The sequence below is a fragment of the Ictidomys tridecemlineatus genome, chromosome 6 (assembly GCF_052094955.1).
Source record: "Ictidomys tridecemlineatus isolate mIctTri1 chromosome 6, mIctTri1.hap1, whole genome shotgun sequence".
Lineage (NCBI taxonomy): Eukaryota > Metazoa > Chordata > Mammalia > Rodentia > Sciuridae > Ictidomys > Ictidomys tridecemlineatus.
In genome coordinates, this window is record NC_135482.1 from 12679371 (window position 1) to 12699396 (window position 20026).

Genomic DNA, 20026 nt, shown 5'->3' on the forward strand with positions numbered 1-20026 from the left:
ATTTTGAAGGTCCAACCTGGGTCCACAGCAAGGTTAATGATTAACCCAAAGCAGGACCTTTCCAGAAGGTAACTCTTGATCAACCCCAGACTTCCCATCTGGAATGACTGTAATGAAAAATAGCTGTGATAGGTAAAACCCAGCCTCCAAGGATAGATGATAGCAGTTAGAACCCATTCAAGAGACCCACTGACAATATATGGTATTCTTGACAGCTGTGGAGAGTGGACTTTATAGTTCTCACCACAAAAATAATCACGAATGGTAACATAGGTTTTTTTGTTCTGTTTATTTGATGTTATTTTGGTGCTCTAGATGGAATCCAGAGTCTCATACAATGCTACGCTCTGCCACTGAGCCATGTTCTCAGCCTCAATTGATTTGTTCACTAGTTATACATAACCCTCACTCAGTGTATGTTTACTTCAAAACATATTATACACAACATATACAATACACACAATATGGACTGTCATTTTTTAAAATTAAAATGATAGAATGTGTCTTTCCTTGCTTTCCTACTATTTTTTGAGTACTTATTCACTACATCTAAGCTCAGTCCCAGGGCTGTGAAACCATTTCCCTGGATAAGAAATCTTTATAGACAGAAGAACTTCTCTGGGCTCATTGGTAAATCATTGTTGGACAAGCCACCACCATTATTTGAAGGCCAATGTGTGATACATATAAATTGTGTTGTTCAAATAAGAACATCACACAAGAAGAATGTCTTCTCAGCTGTTATTATTCCTCATATGTCATCTCTTTAGGTCCTTATTACATTATTATAAGAAAAACACTACTATGACTTGGTGACCTAAAGCTGGCTGTCCTTGGTTGCAAATCCATTGTGCAGTACAAAACATGACCCTGTTCTCAAGGTCATCATCCACTCATTAGTAGACAAATCCAGAGGCTTAGATCAGTCTCAGGTTCAACCTCATTGACAACACGACCCATGGTATTATTATGTCCCTCTCTATGACATTAGCAGGTGCTGATGCTAGATGCCTACCATCATTAAATTGCTGTTTTAAAATAGTGATATTCTAATTCTATAAATTCTTTTCCATGAGTTAGTTGTAACATTTTGATAAAGAGACTTTATGTCTCATCTACTATTATTTCTACCCAGGGGTAAAATTCATACAAGAAACTTAGAACAAATGGTTGTTTTTTCCCTCTCTTATTTGCCAGTTTCATTGATTTCCTTTCATCCTCCAAAGCTCAGATTAATTCAGTAAATTCCTAGAAGCATAATTGTTGGATTGCGTAGTTGAGATTATGTTTTGTTTTATAAATGCCAAATTGCTCCCAAATTAGGTGTCATTGCATTTCACCAGCAATGAATGACAATTATTTTGCTCTGCATCCTTGGCAGAAATTGAACTATTGTTTTATTTTATCTATTCTTTTTTTTAAAAAATATATCTTTATTTATTATTATGTGATGCTGAGGTTTGAACCTAGTGCCTCACATGTGGTAGGCAAGTGCTCTATCCCTGAGCTACAACTCCAGCCCTGATTTTAGCTTTTCTGATAAGTATATAGTCACTGGTAATTTAATTTACAATCCCTTCTGGCCAATGCTGTTGGACATCTCAATATATGATTAGGTACCATCTCCACAACTTCTTTGGTGGAATGTGTATTCAGGTATGTTGCTCATGTTTTCAGGAGGTTGTTTATTTTCTTGTGGCATTATTATTTCCTTGTATATTTTGTCAGACGTGGTTTTGCAATATTTTCTTTCCATCTTTCAAGGGTCAAGGTTCAGTGGACTTTTGATTCTTTAAAAAGCATCATTTATGATTTTGGTATTATATTTTAAATTTTGCTACCAAACCAAAGTCACTTAGATTGTCTCCTATATTTTCTTCTAGAATTTTCTAATTGTGTGTTTCTTGTAATGCATTATAGTAATTTTTTTGTGAAAAGTGTAGGGTCCGTGTTAAGTTTGTGTCCTACATAAAACACCCAATTATTCTAGCAGTTTGCTGAATTGCCGTAGCTTTGTCAAGGTAAGTTGGCTGTTTTATGTGGATCCATTTCTGCACTTTCTATTCTGTTAATAAGTATGTGTTTCCTTCTGTAGGTACTTTACTATGCTCTTTACTGTAGCTTTATATTAAGTCCTAAAATCTGGGAACCTGTGTCCTCCTACTTTGCTCTTCTTCTTAGTGTTGTGTTGACCACTCTAGCTCATTCAAGTTCCCATGTACATTTTAGTTCCATTTGTTAATATCCATAAAATAGTTGCTGATTCATTAGTTATATTTTAAGTTGGTATTGCATTGAATTTATGTATCCAGTTAGAAAAAATTATCTTCACCACATTGAGTCTACCAACCTACAAGCTTAAAATATATCTTCTTAGATTCTTTTATTGGAATTTCATTTTATAGTTTTCCTTGGATACACCACATACAAATTTTGTTAGCTTTGTACTTGAATATCTCATTTTTGGTGCCATCGTTAAATTTAAAAAAAAATCCACTTCCAATTGTTCTTTGCTAGTACAAAGGAGAGCCATTGACGTTGCATGTTACTCTGTGTCATGCAATCCTTCTGTACTCACTGGTTCCAGAAATTTTGGGGGAGTATTTTTATTTATTTTGGGGGAAACTCCTACATCACTATCAGCACATCTGTGAACAAAGGCAATTTTCTTTCTTCCTTCCCAATCTCTATTTCTTTTCTTGTCTTATTGAACCAGGTAGGCCTTCTGCACAATGTTGAATAGGACTGGTGAAAAGCAATCTTCTTTCCTGATTGCCAACCCGAGGAAAAGAGCATACTCAGGTTTTCACCAGTGAATCTAAATATTAGCTGAAGCTTTTACCTTCGTAGTTTTTATTATCAAATTGGATCAGCTCCCTACTATTCCTGGTTTTGCTCAGATGCTTTGTTGACCCAGAACGATGGGAGCAAGGTCCACTGGATGAGCTGAAACAGTGACCACGAAAGGGTCAAGGTTCATGTATTAGGAGGCAGAGCCTTGACCACCCACGTAAAGGGTGGTCGCTTGTGAATGCCAACTGCTGCAACTTTCCTCTAGTTAAAATTCAACTAGGACACCTAGGAAAGACCAAGACCAAGTATTCAGAGAATTCATTTCATCAAATCATCCTTCAGTAAATCAAGCTTCAAAATCAAACCAAGTGAGATAAAGGGACTAAAGAGGTGAGCAGCCCACTTTCAGTAGGCTTCTTCCCACGCTGTCTGAATGCCTCAGCAAAGAGGAGGAGCTCTCTCCAGGAGAGCTGCCGGTAAGTGCGCTCACCACTCCTAATTATGATAACGAGATATTACAATTCATTACTGCTTTGCATTGCCCAATCTCTTGCTTTCCATGCAAAAATATTTTTTCGCTGAATTAAATCTGGGAGATCAAATGCCCATAACTCTGTCAAAGGTGCAGGTTTTCTTTCTGCCTTAGCCCTGGTGAAAATGGGTAAAAATGAAACTCATTATTTAATTAACTCTCAAATTTATATGGAGGAATTATGTCAGGCCCACGATGAAACCATCCTATATGCATGCTTTTGGAATATATGTTCAACGTTCATACTTGATGCTCATACTCAAAACCAGGAGCATAGTCCTCAGGCTATGAGGAAAACTCTTTACCTTTCTCTATTTTCATCAATTCTGCCCAGATTTTTCATCTCTGTCCAGCTGAGTGTTCCTGTGCCTCATCCTGCGTGGAATGGTTTGTATGTTTATATCTCCATTAAATAATTGCCACGTCTCCCTCACACACATCTTATCGCCACCTTGCACCTGTTCTCTCTTTTACTACCCTCATTATTTTACTGACTGTGATAAGATATTACAGTTCATTATTCATTACATTTATTTACCATCACAATGATCCCTTCCACACCATGATTCGGACCAAAGCAAGTCACATAAGTAACCTCCAAGTTGAGGGACAGAGAAGGACTCTGATCAAGATGAGGCTATGGAATGGGTGTGGATGGAAGGAAAGGTGGAGAACTGTAGTCAAGAATTCCCTCTGCCACAGAGAATTAGCAGGCTCTGGCAGGTCAGCACCCAAATGAAAATGCCCTCTACTGTTTAATTAATCAGTAGAAACAATACAGAAGTAAATAAATGCATATTCTTTCAAAGATGTCGGGGAAGTTTTCTTAGAATGAGTGACATTGAAACAGGATTCGACAAAATAAAAACTTTTTTTTTTTTTTTTGGAATCAGGGAGCTGTGAAGTCAAGGTATAGGGGAGGTATACAGATAATTCTCTTCTGTAGTGTTTCCAGAAACCCTAAAGCCTAAGTAAGAAAACCCTATATATCTTATCATAATGGCCAACACCAATTATTACAATGTGGCGGCTAGAAATGATTTCCTGACTAACAGAAGCAGGAATTGGAACAATCAACATTGGATTTCTATAGGAAAGATCAGGCGCCATCTAGAGGGCATCTGGAGAGGGTGCAGCAGTCTAGGATGATACCCAGAGTTGATGTCATAGGAAGGAGCACATGGGATTGGGAGAGTTTGTGTCTCTGACAGTATTAGGAACACAGTCTCTCAAGAACAATGGCATTTTCCTCCAATCTGTGTGAACTTTTTCCTGTAATCCTCTGCTCTAGGCGTCTGGATTTTGGTCATGGCTCTCACAGCTGCCCTGGCTGATTTCGACAATAAAGGAAACTCTGAACCCTGTGGACCTCAAGGTCCCCCAGGCCCTCCAGGCATCCCAGGCTTTCCAGGCCCTCGAGGACCACCTGGTCCAATGGGTGAGCTTATTTCCCTGTGACTTCCTTCCCCTTTGGTTGTAGTGTTTGTTGACCCATATGAGTTCCCCAGTGAGGCTGGCAATCAATATTATTAAAGCAGGTGTTTCTTTTCAATGACTCTGGGCTGTTCCTCAACTCTTGATTGTCCATCAGAATGTCAAAACCTCAGCCTGTAGCTACAGAATCAGAAGTTCGGGAATAGATGCAAATAGTCTAAGTTCCTCAGAGGTTCCTCCCAGGATATTTGATGTACCACTGGGTCAGAGACCCCGACTATAGCTCCGGTTGGTCTCCACACATGACATGGTAGGGTATTTTTGTTTGCTTTTTCTTTGCCATGACCAAAGACCCCCACAAGAACAATTTAGATGAAGAAAATTTTATTTCAGCTCATAGTTTCAAAGGTCTCAGTCCATAGATGTCCAACTCCATAGCTCTGAACCTGAAGGAAGGCAGAATATCATGATGAAGGATGCAGCAGAGGATAGCAGCATAGGACATGACAACAGGAAGCAGAGAGAGAGAGAGAGAGAGAGAGAGAGCTCTCCGCAGTGTGACTACCACCTCCAGCCACCTACCTGCCTACTGTTACAGCCCAGTAATCCATGTCACTGGATTAATGCACTGATTGGGTTAAGCCTCTCATAACCCATCATTTAATCTCTAAACTTCCTTGCATTGTCTCACACATGAGCTCTGGGGAGGCCACCTCATATCTTAAGCATAACAAAGGAGCAAGAACAAAAGCATGCGTTAGCTGGATACAGTGGTGCACATCTGTAATCCCAGCAGCTTGGGAGGATGAGGCAGGAGGATCACAAGTTCAAAGCCAGCCTCAGCAATTTAGCAAGACCCTATCTCAAAACAAAATATAAAAAAGGCTGGGGGTATTGCTCAGTGGTTAAATGCCCTGAGTTCATTCCTGGTAACCCACCAAAATGCGTTAAATTCGCTGGGTATATAAAAACTTGGAAGAAGGGCGAGGAGCCTGCATTCACCCTAAACATCCCCATTCTGCTGAAAAGCAAGTCGGGCAGGAAGAGGTTGCTTGCACTTCAAAAAGTCCAAGAGAGGGACTCTACTTGCAGATTACTGTTTATAGTAGATTAAAATTTCTGCTTTGTAAGGGAAAAATCAGGCAAATACAGACATTGTGAATATTTCAATCAGCTACACAGTCGACTCTGTAACAAGAGGTGCTTGCCAGCTAGAGAACTGTGATGGTGAAGCTGGAGCTTAGTGAGAATTCACAAACCCACGTTGTAGCACTGAGCTAGAGAACCAGTGTGTATCACTAGTTAACTTTTAAGCTGGAATTGGCAAAATGAAATTTTAAATTGAGATCAAATTGATTCCCGTGGTAGGAAAAAAATCTTACAATTGCACACATGTGCGAGCGCGCACACACACACACACACACACACACACGGGTGCATGCAGCCACAACACCTACATGCAATCATGACATGAAAAATAACTCACTGTAAGCATTTAAAGGCAAAATCTACATTGCTAACTTAGAAGGAATGGTATCAGGTTGGGCCCAATAAATTTACAAAGTGTATCATAGAAAACATGCATATATACTTGCTTTGTTTATCAATTTTAAGTTCAATCATGTATTGAGGGAAATAACTTTACATTCTTTTTTTAAACCAGGACTGAAAGGGGTACTTCACCACTGAGCCACATCCCCAGTCCTTTTTATTTTTTTATTTAGGCCTCACTAAATTGCTGAGGATCTTGCTAAGTTGCCAAGGCTGTCCTTGAACTTGTGATCCTCCTGCCTCAGCTTCCTGAGTTACTAGAATTACAGGCATGTACCACAGCACCTAGTCATAACTATATACTCTTACAAAATACTATTGATTGCAATCACATAATTAACTTGATAAACCAAGATAACTTGGAAAAATTAGCTTTAAAAAACCCTTTGAATAACACTCTTATGGACAAACTCTTACAAATATTGTTATTGTAATGCTCATTGTGGCTGCACATATTTTATATTAGAGTCATAATGATTCCTAAAACATCAGAGGCAGGATGGGGCATGGAAAGACCAATTGTTTGGGATTCGGAGATTTCCATTTGACTCTGAGCACTATCTCTGAAAACTGAACAACTTGAGGGACAAGTTGACCCTTGGGGCAGCAATTTGTGTCAGACTGGCTCATGTACATCACTAACCATGCAAGTATCCACAGATAGAGATGTACAAGAAATTGTATATTCATCAGTGAGGTTTGGGAGTCACCCAGGACTATGGCATTCCTGAGTTTCTGTGCCATCGACCTGTGGCTTTTAACCATGGAACAATATAATTTCTTCTCTGCTTCAATTCCCAAAGAAAGTGATTTTTAGTTACAAGGTTTGTAGTAAAGAAAATATGTGCTTCTGCCTGAAAGATATGTTAGATATAATTCAAGCATTTATTCCTTCAGAAAACATATCTTGAGTGTTACCTACAAGCTGGATACTTTAATAAGGTACAGCCCTAGTGCAGGCACAGGCATTGAGGAGGGATGGCGATTTAGTGTGGTAAAGGCATGATCAACATAACACAGGGTGTCACTGCTCTAGAGCGCGGAGGACAGGATGTTTCTAAATCTGTGGTAGGAGAGAAAACTTCCAGTTAAGGGTTTAAGTTCAATCTTAAGGATAAGTAGGATGGAACAAAAATTGGTGGATGGGAGACAGAGAAATATATTGATCATCAAGGGCACAAGTTCAAAACTGCCTCTTCCCTCTATCTGCACGTCTTGGACTACAGGACCTCCAGGTTTACCAGGACTGCATGGATTACAAGGTCCTCCTGGAGACGTTGAGAAGTGTCCATCGCCACCAAAATCTGCCTTTGCTGTGAAGCTGAGTGAGCGTCCCCCAGAGCCCTTCCAGCCCATTGTATTCAAAGAGTCTCTGTATAATCAGGAAGGCCACTATAACATGACCACGGGACAGTTCAGCTGCACCAACCCTGGTGTGTACAATTTTGGCTTTGACATCGGACTGTTTCAGAGTTCTGTGAAGATAAGTCTCATGAAGGATGGTATCCAGATCAGAGAGAAACAAGCCCAAGCCAATGACGGCTACAGATATGCAACAGGGACTGTCATTGTGGCCCTGGAGAAGGGGGACAAAGTCTGGCTGGAATCCAAGCTGAGTGGAACAGAATCTGAAAAAGGAATCACTCAGATGATGTTCTTTGGGTATTTGCTTTATAGAAATTAAGTTGGCTTGAGCTTCTCCATCCCTCTTGTCAGTCCTATTTCACACACTGCTCATCATGGAATGAGGGAAAGTCTATAAAAACTCAAAAGTTCTCAGTTGAAAAAATAAAATTTAACACGCATCCAAGAAATGTGGAAATGATAAATATAGTTTGCAAATAGCATGATCCCCACCACTGTAGCAGACCCTGATGGGGTGGGGGTGGGGTCTTTCAAGAAGTCAGAGAAAAGGATGTAGGAGTCCAGTGAATGGATTATGGGGAAGAAGTTCCCACAGAATCTTCCAGAAGCAAGAGCCTTGCTCTGTCCCAGCTCCTTGTTCTCCCCAGGTTTACTAAGGATTATCAGGTGAAATGAGTTTCCCTGCAGACCTGGGAAAGTCCTTTGAACTCTAACGAAAATGTGAATGCTTAACATCAGTTCCTTCCCTGGGAGGATATTTTGATGGATGGATGGGAAGAGGACTGCGAGTATGGTTAGAGGAGGGTGTGTACCATCGCTTACTGTCAAGGACTGGATTGTGCACCCCCCCTCCAAATCCCTGTGCAGAAGCCCCAGCCCCTAAGGCTAACTGTATCTGGATGTAAGGTCTCGGGAAGATTAAGGTTAAATGAGGTCATAAGAACGAGGCCCTGTGTTAGTCAGCTTTTCATTATCGTGATCTAAACACCCAACAAGAACAACTCGGAGGAGGGATGATTTATCTTGGCTGGTGGTTTCAGAGGATTTAGTCGGTGGTTACTGACTCTGAGGCAGACACATCATGGAAGAACATAGAGCAGAGAAAGCTGTCAGCTCATGGCAGCTGGGAAACAGAGAGAGAAAGAAAGGGACTGGGAAGAAGATAAACCCTGGAAGGGGACCCCTACCCCCACCACTCCAGTGATCTGCTTCCTCAACTAGACCCCACCTCCCCGTAGTCCATTCAGCTGTCCGTGTTGGCTGATGACATCAGTTCGCACAACCCCGTCAAGGCCCCACCTCTGGACCTTGCTGTGTTCAAGGCCAGGCTTCCAATGCGTGAGCTTATGGAGACATGCCAGATTCAAAGTGGTCTTATAAAAAGAAGACTTGGGTGGACACAAGAAGGAAGCCATCATCAAGCCAGAAGGAAAGACTTCCCCAAGAACCAAATTGATCAGCACCTGAATCTTGGGCTTCCCAGCCTCCAAAATTATAATAAATTTCTGTTGTGTCAACCACCCAGTTGATATGATATTTTTTTTGATGGCCATAGCCAACCAACACAGCCTTCAAACCTTGCCAATGACGTAGCTGGTTTCCATTTTACCATTATTCCTTGCTTTTTTACTGAGACCACTTCAACTTAGTTTGGGGTAGCATTGAACCCAATTAAAATACCCAGCCCCCCACTTCAGCCCCATTCTCTCCTGGGGACAGGGGCAGTCATGTGGCACCCTGCTGACAACAAAGGCTATTGGGAAGTCTCATCCAGGGGACTCAGTTGGGCTGATTCTTTGACTCTCAGCTTCGTCCTTTGTCCTTCCCTGGTCTGCAGATAATAACAACAGGAGTGGCACCAATCATGTCTTGATCATGAGAACTAAAGCCCAATGCTAAAGAGCTTTATTTTTAAACCATGAAACATGAAAGCCGCACATAAATATCAGTACAATATAAAGAATAAAATTAACATCTGTTTATTTAACATTCAGATCAATTAGCTGAAATTTCATTATATACCCAAAGTATCTTTTGTCCCCTGCCTGAAAGATGATTGAGCATGAGCACAGAGACAACCTGGCTTTTTAATGACCTCTTTGAACAGCTTTTCCAGCCCTGGATTTCCACCTTCAGACATGATTTTGGTTAGTTTTCCACTATTATGGAAAAATGCTGGAGCTAATTGCCTTAAAAGGAACAAAAGGATTTTTTTTTTTTTTTTTTTTTTTTTTTGCGCATGGCTTCAGAGGTTCAGTCCACAGTTGGGTGGCTCTGGGCCTGAGGCAGAACATAATGGTGGGGAACACAAGGTGGACCAAAGCCACTTCCTTTTTGGTGGCCAGGAAACAAAGAGACAGGGAGGGACCAGAGTTCCATATCCCCTTCTAAGGCATAGCCCCATGGCCTCACCCTTTCCACTAGGCCCCATATTCTGAAGCTTCACACCTCCCAATAGCACCACAAGCTGGCAACCAAACATTTAGTACATTGGCTTTTCTCCCCTGCTCTCCAAGGCTCATGTCCAACTCCTAATGAAAAATGTATTTTGGGGGTCTCTCTCCAAGAGACCCCCAAACCTTCACCATTCCAGCAATGCTCCCAGGTTCATATCTGAAGTCTTCTCTGAGTCTCAAAGCAGACTCTTAGCTGTCAGCCTCTGTGAAAATCACATTTATCTAATATTCAAACAGCAGGTTATATACTTCCAGATACAATGGTACATTCCCACTTCAAGTGGGAATAATAGAAAATAACGAGGGACTGGATCAAAGCAAGATTGAAAGCCAGCAGGTCATACATTAAATTCTGTAGTCCCCTATCCAGCAGGGGTGGGGGGTGGGTACCTGATGACAGGATGTGGGCCCAGGGAATGAACAGCTCCCTATGGTTTTGATGTAACTCTTCCCATATTTTACTTATTTGTTGTTTTTATGCAGTGCTGAGGATGGAACCCAGCGCCTCACACGTGCTAGATGAGTGCTCTACCACTGAGCCACGGCCCCAGCCTCACCTCACAACTCTTATGTTCAGCATGACCCCAGGCCCCACCCGTGAGAGCTGAGCCGCAGCCTGCGTAGACCGTGGCTGTAGCAGACTGTGAGTGCCTTTCCACCTGTAGCTGGGACAAGAATCTCAGGGAAACAACTCCAGATGGCCCTGCGGCAGCACAGTTCTTTGGGGCTCTCTTCCCCAAAGAAACTCTGTGAAACAAGTTGACACCTCTCTACCACTAGGCTGGGATGGGTGAGGTCCTGCTGGTTTCTGAGATGCCTTCGAGGCGTCTTTCTTACTGTCCTGGTGTAAAGTACTTGGCTTCTTCTAATGGTGCCAATCCCTTTAGCAACTGTACCCTCCTTGGCAGCACCTTTAATTGTGCTCCTTTTTCAGCCAACTGCAGATTTTCCAAATTTTTTCACTCTGTTTCTTTTTGCTCCTGATTTTCATGATAAATTTGGCTGAAATCATCCAGTCATACCCATGCTGCTGCTAAATGCTCTGCTGCCTTGAAATTTCCTCTGCCAGACAGACAGTCCTCCCACATAGTAACAGGGCATGGGTGTAATGCAGCCAAATTCTTTTAAACAGTATAAAAATGACAGCATGGTGTCCGATTCCCAGTGGCATCCTTATTACCATCTGAAACCTCATGAACAGAATTTTTACTGTCTGCATTTCTATCAGCATCTGGTCTTCTGATCTCTCACCAGAATTTCCCATTAAGTCCTATTTATAACATTCTAGGGTTTCTCTAGTCTGCTCTTCCAGATTTTTCAAAACTCCTCCCACATAACTAGTTCCAAAGGCTCCTCCACACACTTCAGGCATCATCACAGCAACAACACACTTCTTGGTGCCAATTTTCTGTGTTAGCTTTCCATTACTGTAACAAAATACCTGAGGTAATCAACTTAAAAGAGAAAGTTTTGGGGGGCTCACAGTTTTGGAAGCTTTAGTCCATAGTTAGTTAGTTGACCTGTTGTTTTGGGACTATGTTGAGGCAGTGCATCATGGTAGGAGTACATGGTGGAGCAGAGCTACTTACCTCACGGCAGCTGAGAAGCAAGGAGGGAGACAGAGGAGAAGCCAGGGTCCCAATTCCTTCTTCAAGGGCACACTTGAAATTGCCTAACTATTCCACTAGGGCACACCCCCTAAGTGTTTCACCACCTACCTCATCACCTTGAATTGGGACTAAGCCTCTCACACATGGACTTTTGGGGGACATTGAAAATCCAAACTATCGCAGTCTCCCTGAGAAATAACCTTGCAACACTGCCAAAAGTTTATACAGTTAATATCTCTCCCAGCATTTCAAAGGAACCTGTGGCCTTTTAACAATATGATTATGCTGTCCAAAAGGGAAGTAATCAGACTGTTAGTGGATTACTTAACTCTCTCTCTAAACCAGCACTAATTCCAGGATGCCCAGAATATCACTGTGGTCCCCCCAGTCAAAGTCAGAAATTATGGAGACCAGATAATCAAGTTTAAGCCCAGGTCCTATTTACAGTGGGTCCAGTGGAGTCCCAATCCAATCATGCAATTATTTCCTCAGTTCTGGAAAGCACAATTGGAATAAACATATGAGAAAATTGTAGGATCCCTATATGGGTTCCCTGACCTATGAATCACAGGCCTCTATTGTAGGAAAGGTCAAAAGGAAGCCATTACAACTGCTTGTACCTAGGAAAACAGTAAACCAAAGGCAATACGACACTCCTGGGAAGAATTTTAGGGCATAGCGCCACCTTCAACGACTTGAAAGATGCAGAAGGGTTGCTTCCCACCACATCCCATTCAAATATCTACTTGACCTGTGCAGAAGAAAGATGGATCTTAGAGAGTGACAATGGGTTATTGTAAGTTACCCAGGTAGCGACTCCCATTGCAGCTATTATATTAGATGTGGCTTCATTCTTGAGTGCATGAACCTATCTTCTGGTATTGATCTGGACGATGACTTGTTCTTCATCCATGCCTACTAGAAGCAGTTAGCCTTCAGCTGGTGAGGACAGCTCACTCCCTCTCCTATCTCGGGGGTATGTGAACTCTCAGGCCCTACATCATAGTTCAGTTCACAGATATTTTAATCATCTTTTCCCATAAGCTGTGGCCCTGGCCTATTATACTGATGGCTGTACTTATTCACTTTGGCTGCCATAACAAAATAACACAGACTTGTTAACTTGTTAATGCCACAGAAATTTGTTTTCTCACTGTCCTGGAGGCTAAAAGTCCATGATCAAGGTGCAAGTAAATTTGTTTCTGATGAGGGTTCTCTTCCTGTTTCCAGATGTCTGCCTTCTCTGTCCTCACATGACTTTTCTTCAGTGTGTTCATACAAAGACAGGGAGTAATAGCTTGTTTTTTTCTTATAAATACATTAATTCTATGAGATAGAGCCCCATATTAATCTGAATTACTTCTATAAAGTCCTTATCTCCAAATAAAGTCACACTGGGACTTAGGGCTTTAACATAGGAATTGTAGGTAGGGGAGAGGAACATAACCTTCCATCCCAAACAAGGACATTATGCCAAGGACATTATAACCCTATTTATTGATAAGATATTTGTGTACCAAAGGGTGGGAAATAAATACAACAGAAATCCTGGGCCTTCTACGTCAGTGAGATTTCCAGGAGTCCATTGGTATGGGACCTCATGAAATATTCACACACGTGTCCCTCGTATAACCAACAAGAAGGTACAACATCCAGGAGGCCTCTCTAGATTTTGGAAGCAACACGTTCCTTATTTGAACCATTTATTGTGTGACTGGATAAGTGGTTATGAGCTGAGCCCTCAACAAGAGAAGGCTCCCATTTTACTCAGCTTCATGCTGCTGTGACTAAATGATGTGACCAGCACAACTAAAAAGGAGAAAAAGTTTATTGAGGGCTTCTGGTTTCAGAGGTCTCATCCATAGAAGGCTGGCTCTATTCCTCAGGGCTCAAGGTGAGACAGAACATCATGGCGGAAGAGTTGATCAGGAAGTAGACAGAGAGAGGCTCCTCACCAGATAAAAATATATACCCCAAAGCCATGCCCCAATTCCCACCTCCTCCAGCCACACCCTACCACTTCAGTGCCACTCAGTTAATCCCATCAGGGGGATGAATTCACTGATTGGGTTAAGACTCTCACAACCCAATAATTTCTCCTCTGAACCTTTTTGCATTGTCTCACTTGTGAGCTTTTGGGGGACATCTAAACCGTAACAGCTTCATAATAGGTTCAGGGTGCCCTACAAGCTTCTCTGTCACTTGGGCCAAATTACTTATCTGATACAATAGTTCCTGGGGTTACAGGGACAGACATAGCCTGATGGAAAGACTTCCTTGAATCAGCCGGTTGCTGGGTTCCCAGCTCATTTCACGCCCAGGAGTGCTCCCATCTCCCTTCACTCAGCCCAAGTCCAGCTGGTTCTTGTCCAGTTCCCACCTTCAGTGAAGTCAAAGGGCATGGAACTGAGAAAACACTCAGAGAAATGATTCCTGAAATTTCCCCAAATTTGGCAGAAGATGTAAACCTCCTGATTCAGGAAACTTAGCAAATCCCAGACATAAATACAAGCATAAGAAAATCTACCCCGGGACCTCTCATAATGAAATTTATGAAAATTGGAAACAAGAGGAGAATTATGAAAGCAGCTGGAATGGAACAGTGCTGTAGGGAGTGTCATCTTGACCAACGGAAGACGGGTCTTCAGAAGCCAAAGTCTAGGCCAGCAGCATAGGGTTTGTATAAGTGTTGAACAAGTAAAAACTCTCAACGCAGAATTCTTTACTCAACAAAAATGTTCAGGAATGAAGGTGATGTCAAGATATCCTCAAATGAAAGAAATATAAGTGTATTTCTCACCAATTGAGTTCCATTTAAAAAAATCGAGGAAGGTGTTCAAAAAGAATAAAAATGATTGAGAAGGAAGCTTGAAACATTAAAAAGAAGGAGAAACAGAATAGGTACACACTTAATATAATAGACTATCCTCTTAAGTTTTCTCAAATTGTTACATAGTTGAAAGCAAAATTATAATAAAGCATTGTATATTATGTAACATAGTTCTCATTGCATGAAAAGAAAATATTTCAGACAACCAAATTATAAATTGAGGAGAATAAAGGAACTCAAACGGTAGTAATATTCCTACAGTTCACTTGAAGTTACAAAATGTTGGTGCCATTAGACTGTGATAAATAATACTGTAATTACTGGAGCAACCACTAAAAATATCCAAAAAAATGTCAAAAATACTACAAATAAAGCAAGATGGAATATTGAAAATGTCTGAGTCAGTCACAGGAGGGCATAAAATGGAAACAGAGAACAAACAATAAAATGAGTAATTAAATCCTAATAAATCAATAATTACATTACATGCAAGTAATCTAAATACTACAATTAAAATGTAGAGTTGATTTAAAAATAACCTAGCTACCTTCTGTCTATAAGCATTAAAAACATCAATAACGTTATATTTAAACGTAGTACTAGAGGTAGGTTAAATATAAGTGACTAGGCCGGGTGCGGTGGTGCACACCTGTAATCCCAGCAGCTCAGGAGACTGAGGTAGGAGGATCATGAGTTCAAACCCAGCTTCAGCAATTTAGCAAGGCCCTAAGCAATTTATTGAGACCCTGCCTCTGAATAAAATATATAAAAGGGCTGGGATGTGGCTCAGTGGTTAAACACCTCTGGGTTCAATCCCTGGTATAAAAAAGAAAGAAAGAAAAAAAGTGACTAGAAAAAGATTTATCATGTAAACACTAACCAAATGAGAGTGAACTGGTCACCCTAACATCAGAAATGAAATTCAGAGCAAAGAAGATTATGCAGAGGCAGACAAGGACATACGACGTGATAAAATAGAGACTCCACTAAGAAGGCACAGCAGCCATAAATGTGTGTGCACCAGATGACAAAGGTTCAAAATACATGAACAACAAGTAACAGAAATGAATTCAAAAAATCCAAATCATAATTATAATCGAGACTTCAATAGCCCTCTTATGGTTATCAACAGAATTCCTCAACATAAAACAGCAAGAAGATGGAAAAATTGAGCATCATCATCAGTCCATAGGATCTAAGTGACGTCAGCAGAACACTCCATCCAGCAGCGGTCCCGTGCCTGTCCTCTCCTAGTGCACATGGAGTCACCAAGTCCGACTGGATCATAAAGTGGATCCGAGAGGCAATGATTTTTTTTTTTTTGTCAGCAGAAAATACAGTTTCTATAATCCAAGTTCTTGCTTGGTATCTTTATGCAGATTTTCTACAGAATTTGACCTCAGTTTCCCATTGTATTATCCAATCTCTTCCCATTGTTATGGCAAATCTGTGAAAATATACTATCTTGACATAAGCAATCTCCTTATTAACGATTATTGTCCCTATTAACTCATAATCTTCTTTCTAATCACATATGTAAAGCATCTTTTTCATCTTCCCCTACCGTATAATATGGCCATATAGCTGAGTTCAACCCATGGACTTGAGTGGAAGTTATGAATACTAATTCCAGGACTTGCCCTGGAAAAAATCTCCCTGTATTTTGAATAGGTCTCTGGTATACTCTTCTGGCTTGACTCTGAACCCCATTAATTGGTATAATTAATACATGTTAATCAGACACTAAAAAATTAAAACAAATATTGCAATATTAGGAGCCACATATTGAAGATAACAGAGTCGAAAGATTAAGGAGCCTGGAACTGTGGGGTCATCCTCAGAAGAGAGTCACCTTCCAATCAGGAACATGCATTTGGAATTCACATGGGTTAAGAAATTATATTGTATTTAGCTCTTGAGACTTGGGGGTTTATCTATTTCATTGGATATAAATACAGTAAACAGTGTGTTTTTCTGACTTTATTTGTTGTTCCTAAGGGATGGTTGGTTCAAATAAGCTAGCTTACTATATTAAAATAGAGACATGGTGGCATGCTTTACTCAGACAAGCTTGATAAAATCTCAAGTACAAGTGACAGAAGATAATTATTTGGAACACAATGCTGTTAAGAGGAATGAGGTAGAAATCAAACCAGTGGAGAGATGGAAATTGAAAATGTTTCATACTGATACATGTAGCGCCAGACTAGTGTCCTCCAAGGCCATCAAGACAAGGGTCTTTAAGTAACTCCATTTATTGAATTCAAAGGTCATCTCTCAGCGCCAGGTTTTAGTGTGACCAGTGATGCCAGTAGCCTTGGATCATATAACTTTGATGTCCTCAGAATGTGGAGGGAAAATAAAACCCAAGATGGCCTGGAACAAGGCAAGACCATCAACTGGAAACTTACTCTGCGGCATCACTCTTGGAGTTACAAGATTTCTGTCAGGAACTGTGAGAAATAGATTATGAGAGAAACAGTTGATATTTGATCTTTCATGAGTCTGGATTACTTCACTTAGCATGATGTTCTCTGGTTTCATCCATTTGCCAGCAAATGCCATAATTTCAATCTTCTTCATGGCTGAGCAAAACTCCATTTTGTATATGTACCATAATTTCTTTATCCATGCATCCATCCACGGACACTTGGATTAGTCCCATAACACAGCTATATGCAGAAGCTACAGCTAAATAAGAAAAAAAGAGGGGGGAGGATTCCATGAAGATAAAGGGAGATCACGTAGCACAGGCCTGATGTATTGTGAACAACGCATAAATGTTAGATGAATGATGGGCACATGGTCTCTGAGTTCATGACTAGACCCACTATGAGCCCTGGGAATTTCTTCAAAAATACTACAACAGAACTTTAAGCTACCATTTTGCTGAACAATATTCACTTTCTCCCATCTTGAGTGGGCCTAAACTTTAGGCAGTAAGACTGGACTTCTGTGAGAATAATTAAGTGAATAAGCTGATATTTTTAACCATGTGGACTAGTGAGCTTTGAAATCACTAAACCCAGGGAACACTTGATCTAAGGATAGGGGACCAAATACTTTGGGCCATGATTATTTATTTATTTATTTTAGTTTTCGGCAGACACAACATCTTTGTATGTGGTGCTGAGGATCGAACCCGGGCCACACGCATGCCAGGCGAGCGTGCTACCGCTTGAGCCACATCCCCAGCCCCTCTTGGGCCATGATTGTGGCCTCAGGAGACATTTTGCAGAGAAGCCCTTCTGCAAAGCTGCTCTTGGCCTGGTGTCAGACACCTGTGAGCAGTGAGGCATGGAGCCCACCCAAATAGGCTCCCGCATCTCTACACTTGCCTGGCAAAGACAGGCGGCACACCTTGAGCAATGACTCAAAATGCTTTGGGAGGGACTTAGTGGGCACCCCAGGTGCTAACCAAGAGCTACCTTTCCCATGATACATGATCTTGGTTCAGTGATTTCAATCCAATGTATTTTTTCCTCACAAGGATCTAAGTTCTGCTAAGGCTAGGGCCCCTCTTCCTCCTCTGAATTATGGCCATATAGCTGAGTTCTAACCCATGGAATTGAGTGGAAGTTATGAGTACTAACATCAGATCCATGAGAGTGACACTCTGCATCTGACTCTAATTAGCATCTTTTGTTGCCATAATGTACCTATGGCTTAGTGTCCCCTGGATAACAACCAGCCCTAGGGTAGGCTGGATTCCCTAGCCTGCACCAGAGCTTCAATTGAGGTAATTGTTTGTCTGCTGAAAGAGCCCATCCTGGAGCTTATTACTGGTTCATCTCCGCAAGAAAGGATCAAATAGCACAAAATCAAATATTTACCTTTATGTCAAATGGAAACATAAAAGAGATTAATATTCAATATCTGCTCAAATTAATTCATTCACTCTGGCTGGTTCTAACCGTAGGAGAAGGAAGATGGCAGCCCTCTAGGGTTGGCCATTAGGAAATCTGTTACGGCTGCAGTTTATACAACAGAGAAAACCAAAAGCAGCTTCCACTGCTCTGTAAATGTAACCCAAGACCATACAAAATGTTTTCCCAGACCGTGATTTCAGCATAGATCAAATAGTCCTGAACTGGGGACTTCTTCTTATGATGACACATTGTCATTTGGAAGCTACTATGAATTGAATATCTGTATGCGGTATTCTTTATTCAATGTGTTAATACTTACAAATGAAATTTTCAAAAGTAACTACAACAGATTATTTTCCCATTGTGGTTAGCAATTGTTAAATATACATCTTCTTTTTTAAGGCCCATAAAAATGCTATGAGAAAGTTTTCCTGTCACTATTTTCAGATGGGAAATAAGTCTCAAAGGGTGAATTAAAAAGCATAATTCAGCTATTTGGAGGCAGAACTCCTCAACCCATGCATTTTTCCACTATAATCTGGATTTATTTTAAATGTTTATAAATAAATGCCTGCTGATGGAGAAATATCAGCCAGGAAAAAGGCTTTCCCATATGTTGTTTGAGAATAGATCTATAGACTGAAGCCAATAGGAACATAAATTACTCAAGAATCCAGAATAATGTAGTGTGTTTTGTTTAAGATATAAAGGGATGCTTTTGTTTTCTTGACCTGAGGAAAATTCTTTATTTTGCATCATGATTATTTACATTTAGAAATTAGAGGTATAGACTCATAACAATTATTTTATACCCAGAAAAAAACCAATCCAACTAAAGTACCTTCTTTGAAGACAAGTTTGGACATTGGAACATGAAACTTGAACAATAATACTCCTGTCAAATTCTGTGCTGTAGATGTGCTGAGCAGACTTTGGAAACATCTTCAAAGAGACAAAAGCGTACTGTAGGGTAAAAAAAAAAAAAATTGAATTATTTTCACCACACTAAAAAAATCATTGGACTTCCGTGACATTTATTAAGATAAGGCATTACTTTTTTAACCTTCTTATTATAAAATAAAACACAGATACAAAAACACACATACACCACCAAATTATTATTAAAGGGCAATCACTGTTTGGATTCTCACCAAGTCAAGAATTAGAAAATTTCTGGCTACGTCAACAGTCCCTCCCCTTGTTCCTCTCAGTGCCACCCATCACCTCCTCCATGAAGGTGACTTTTTAGTAATCACTGTCTGACGTTATTTGTAGTCTAATCACCAAGTGTGCATTCGTGGATACTGTAGTTTTATTTTGCTGCTATTTAATTTGGCTAAGTCTTTTGCATCTCCTGTACTCAGCAGGTATTCGGTCCATCCTTTCTTTCACTTATACCAACTCAGCTGAAGAACTCAGGCTACTTGATCTGTAGCATTTCCCACAGTCTGGTTTTTGTTGAGAAAAGTATTTCCTAGACACCAACAGCTAGATCCACAAACTATCCCATGGCGTTTCCATCCCTTTGTCAAGATTATAGGTGCTGGGGGGTTTATTCACTAGGGGCACATAATATATCATTTTCT

General features: G+C 40.7%; 1 protein-coding gene and 1 long non-coding RNA gene across 2 annotated transcripts in view; both read left to right on the forward strand.

Moving 5' to 3' along the window:
• Positions 1-3010: 3010 nt before the first annotated feature.
• Positions 3011-9195, forward strand: LOC120887779 (hibernation-associated plasma protein HP-25). Its single transcript, XM_040278766.2, has 3 exons — positions 3011-3269; positions 4617-4763; positions 7537-9195. The coding sequence occupies exons 1-3, from the start codon at positions 3227-3229 to the stop codon at positions 7992-7994; spliced, it is 648 nt and encodes a 215-aa protein (XP_040134700.2). The 5' UTR covers positions 3011-3226; the 3' UTR covers positions 7995-9195.
• A 1424-nt stretch (positions 9196-10619) lies between these two features.
• The window catches only part of LOC120887834 (uncharacterized), a 60451-nt gene continuing 51044 nt past the window's right edge, over positions 10620-20026 (forward strand). The window contains exon 1 of the long non-coding RNA XR_005731119.2: positions 10620-10774. This is a non-coding gene — a long non-coding RNA (uncharacterized LOC120887834). The remainder of the gene's footprint in view (positions 10775-20026) is intronic.

What these genes read in the sequence shown, in the direction of transcription:
- LOC120887779 (XM_040278766.2), top strand. Translation starts at nt 3,227, where the DNA reads ATGCCTCAGCAAAGAGGAGGAGCTCTCTCCAGGAGAGCTGCCG. An exon ending in TCTCTCCAGGAGAGCTGCCG is followed by an intron (nt 3,270 to 4,616) that starts GTAAGTGCGCTC and finishes CCTCTGCTCTAG; the next exon opens with GCGTCTGGATTTTGGTCATG. An exon ending in AGGACCACCTGGTCCAATGG is followed by an intron (nt 4,764 to 7,536) that starts GTGAGCTTATTT and finishes CTTGGACTACAG; the next exon opens with GACCTCCAGGTTTACCAGGA.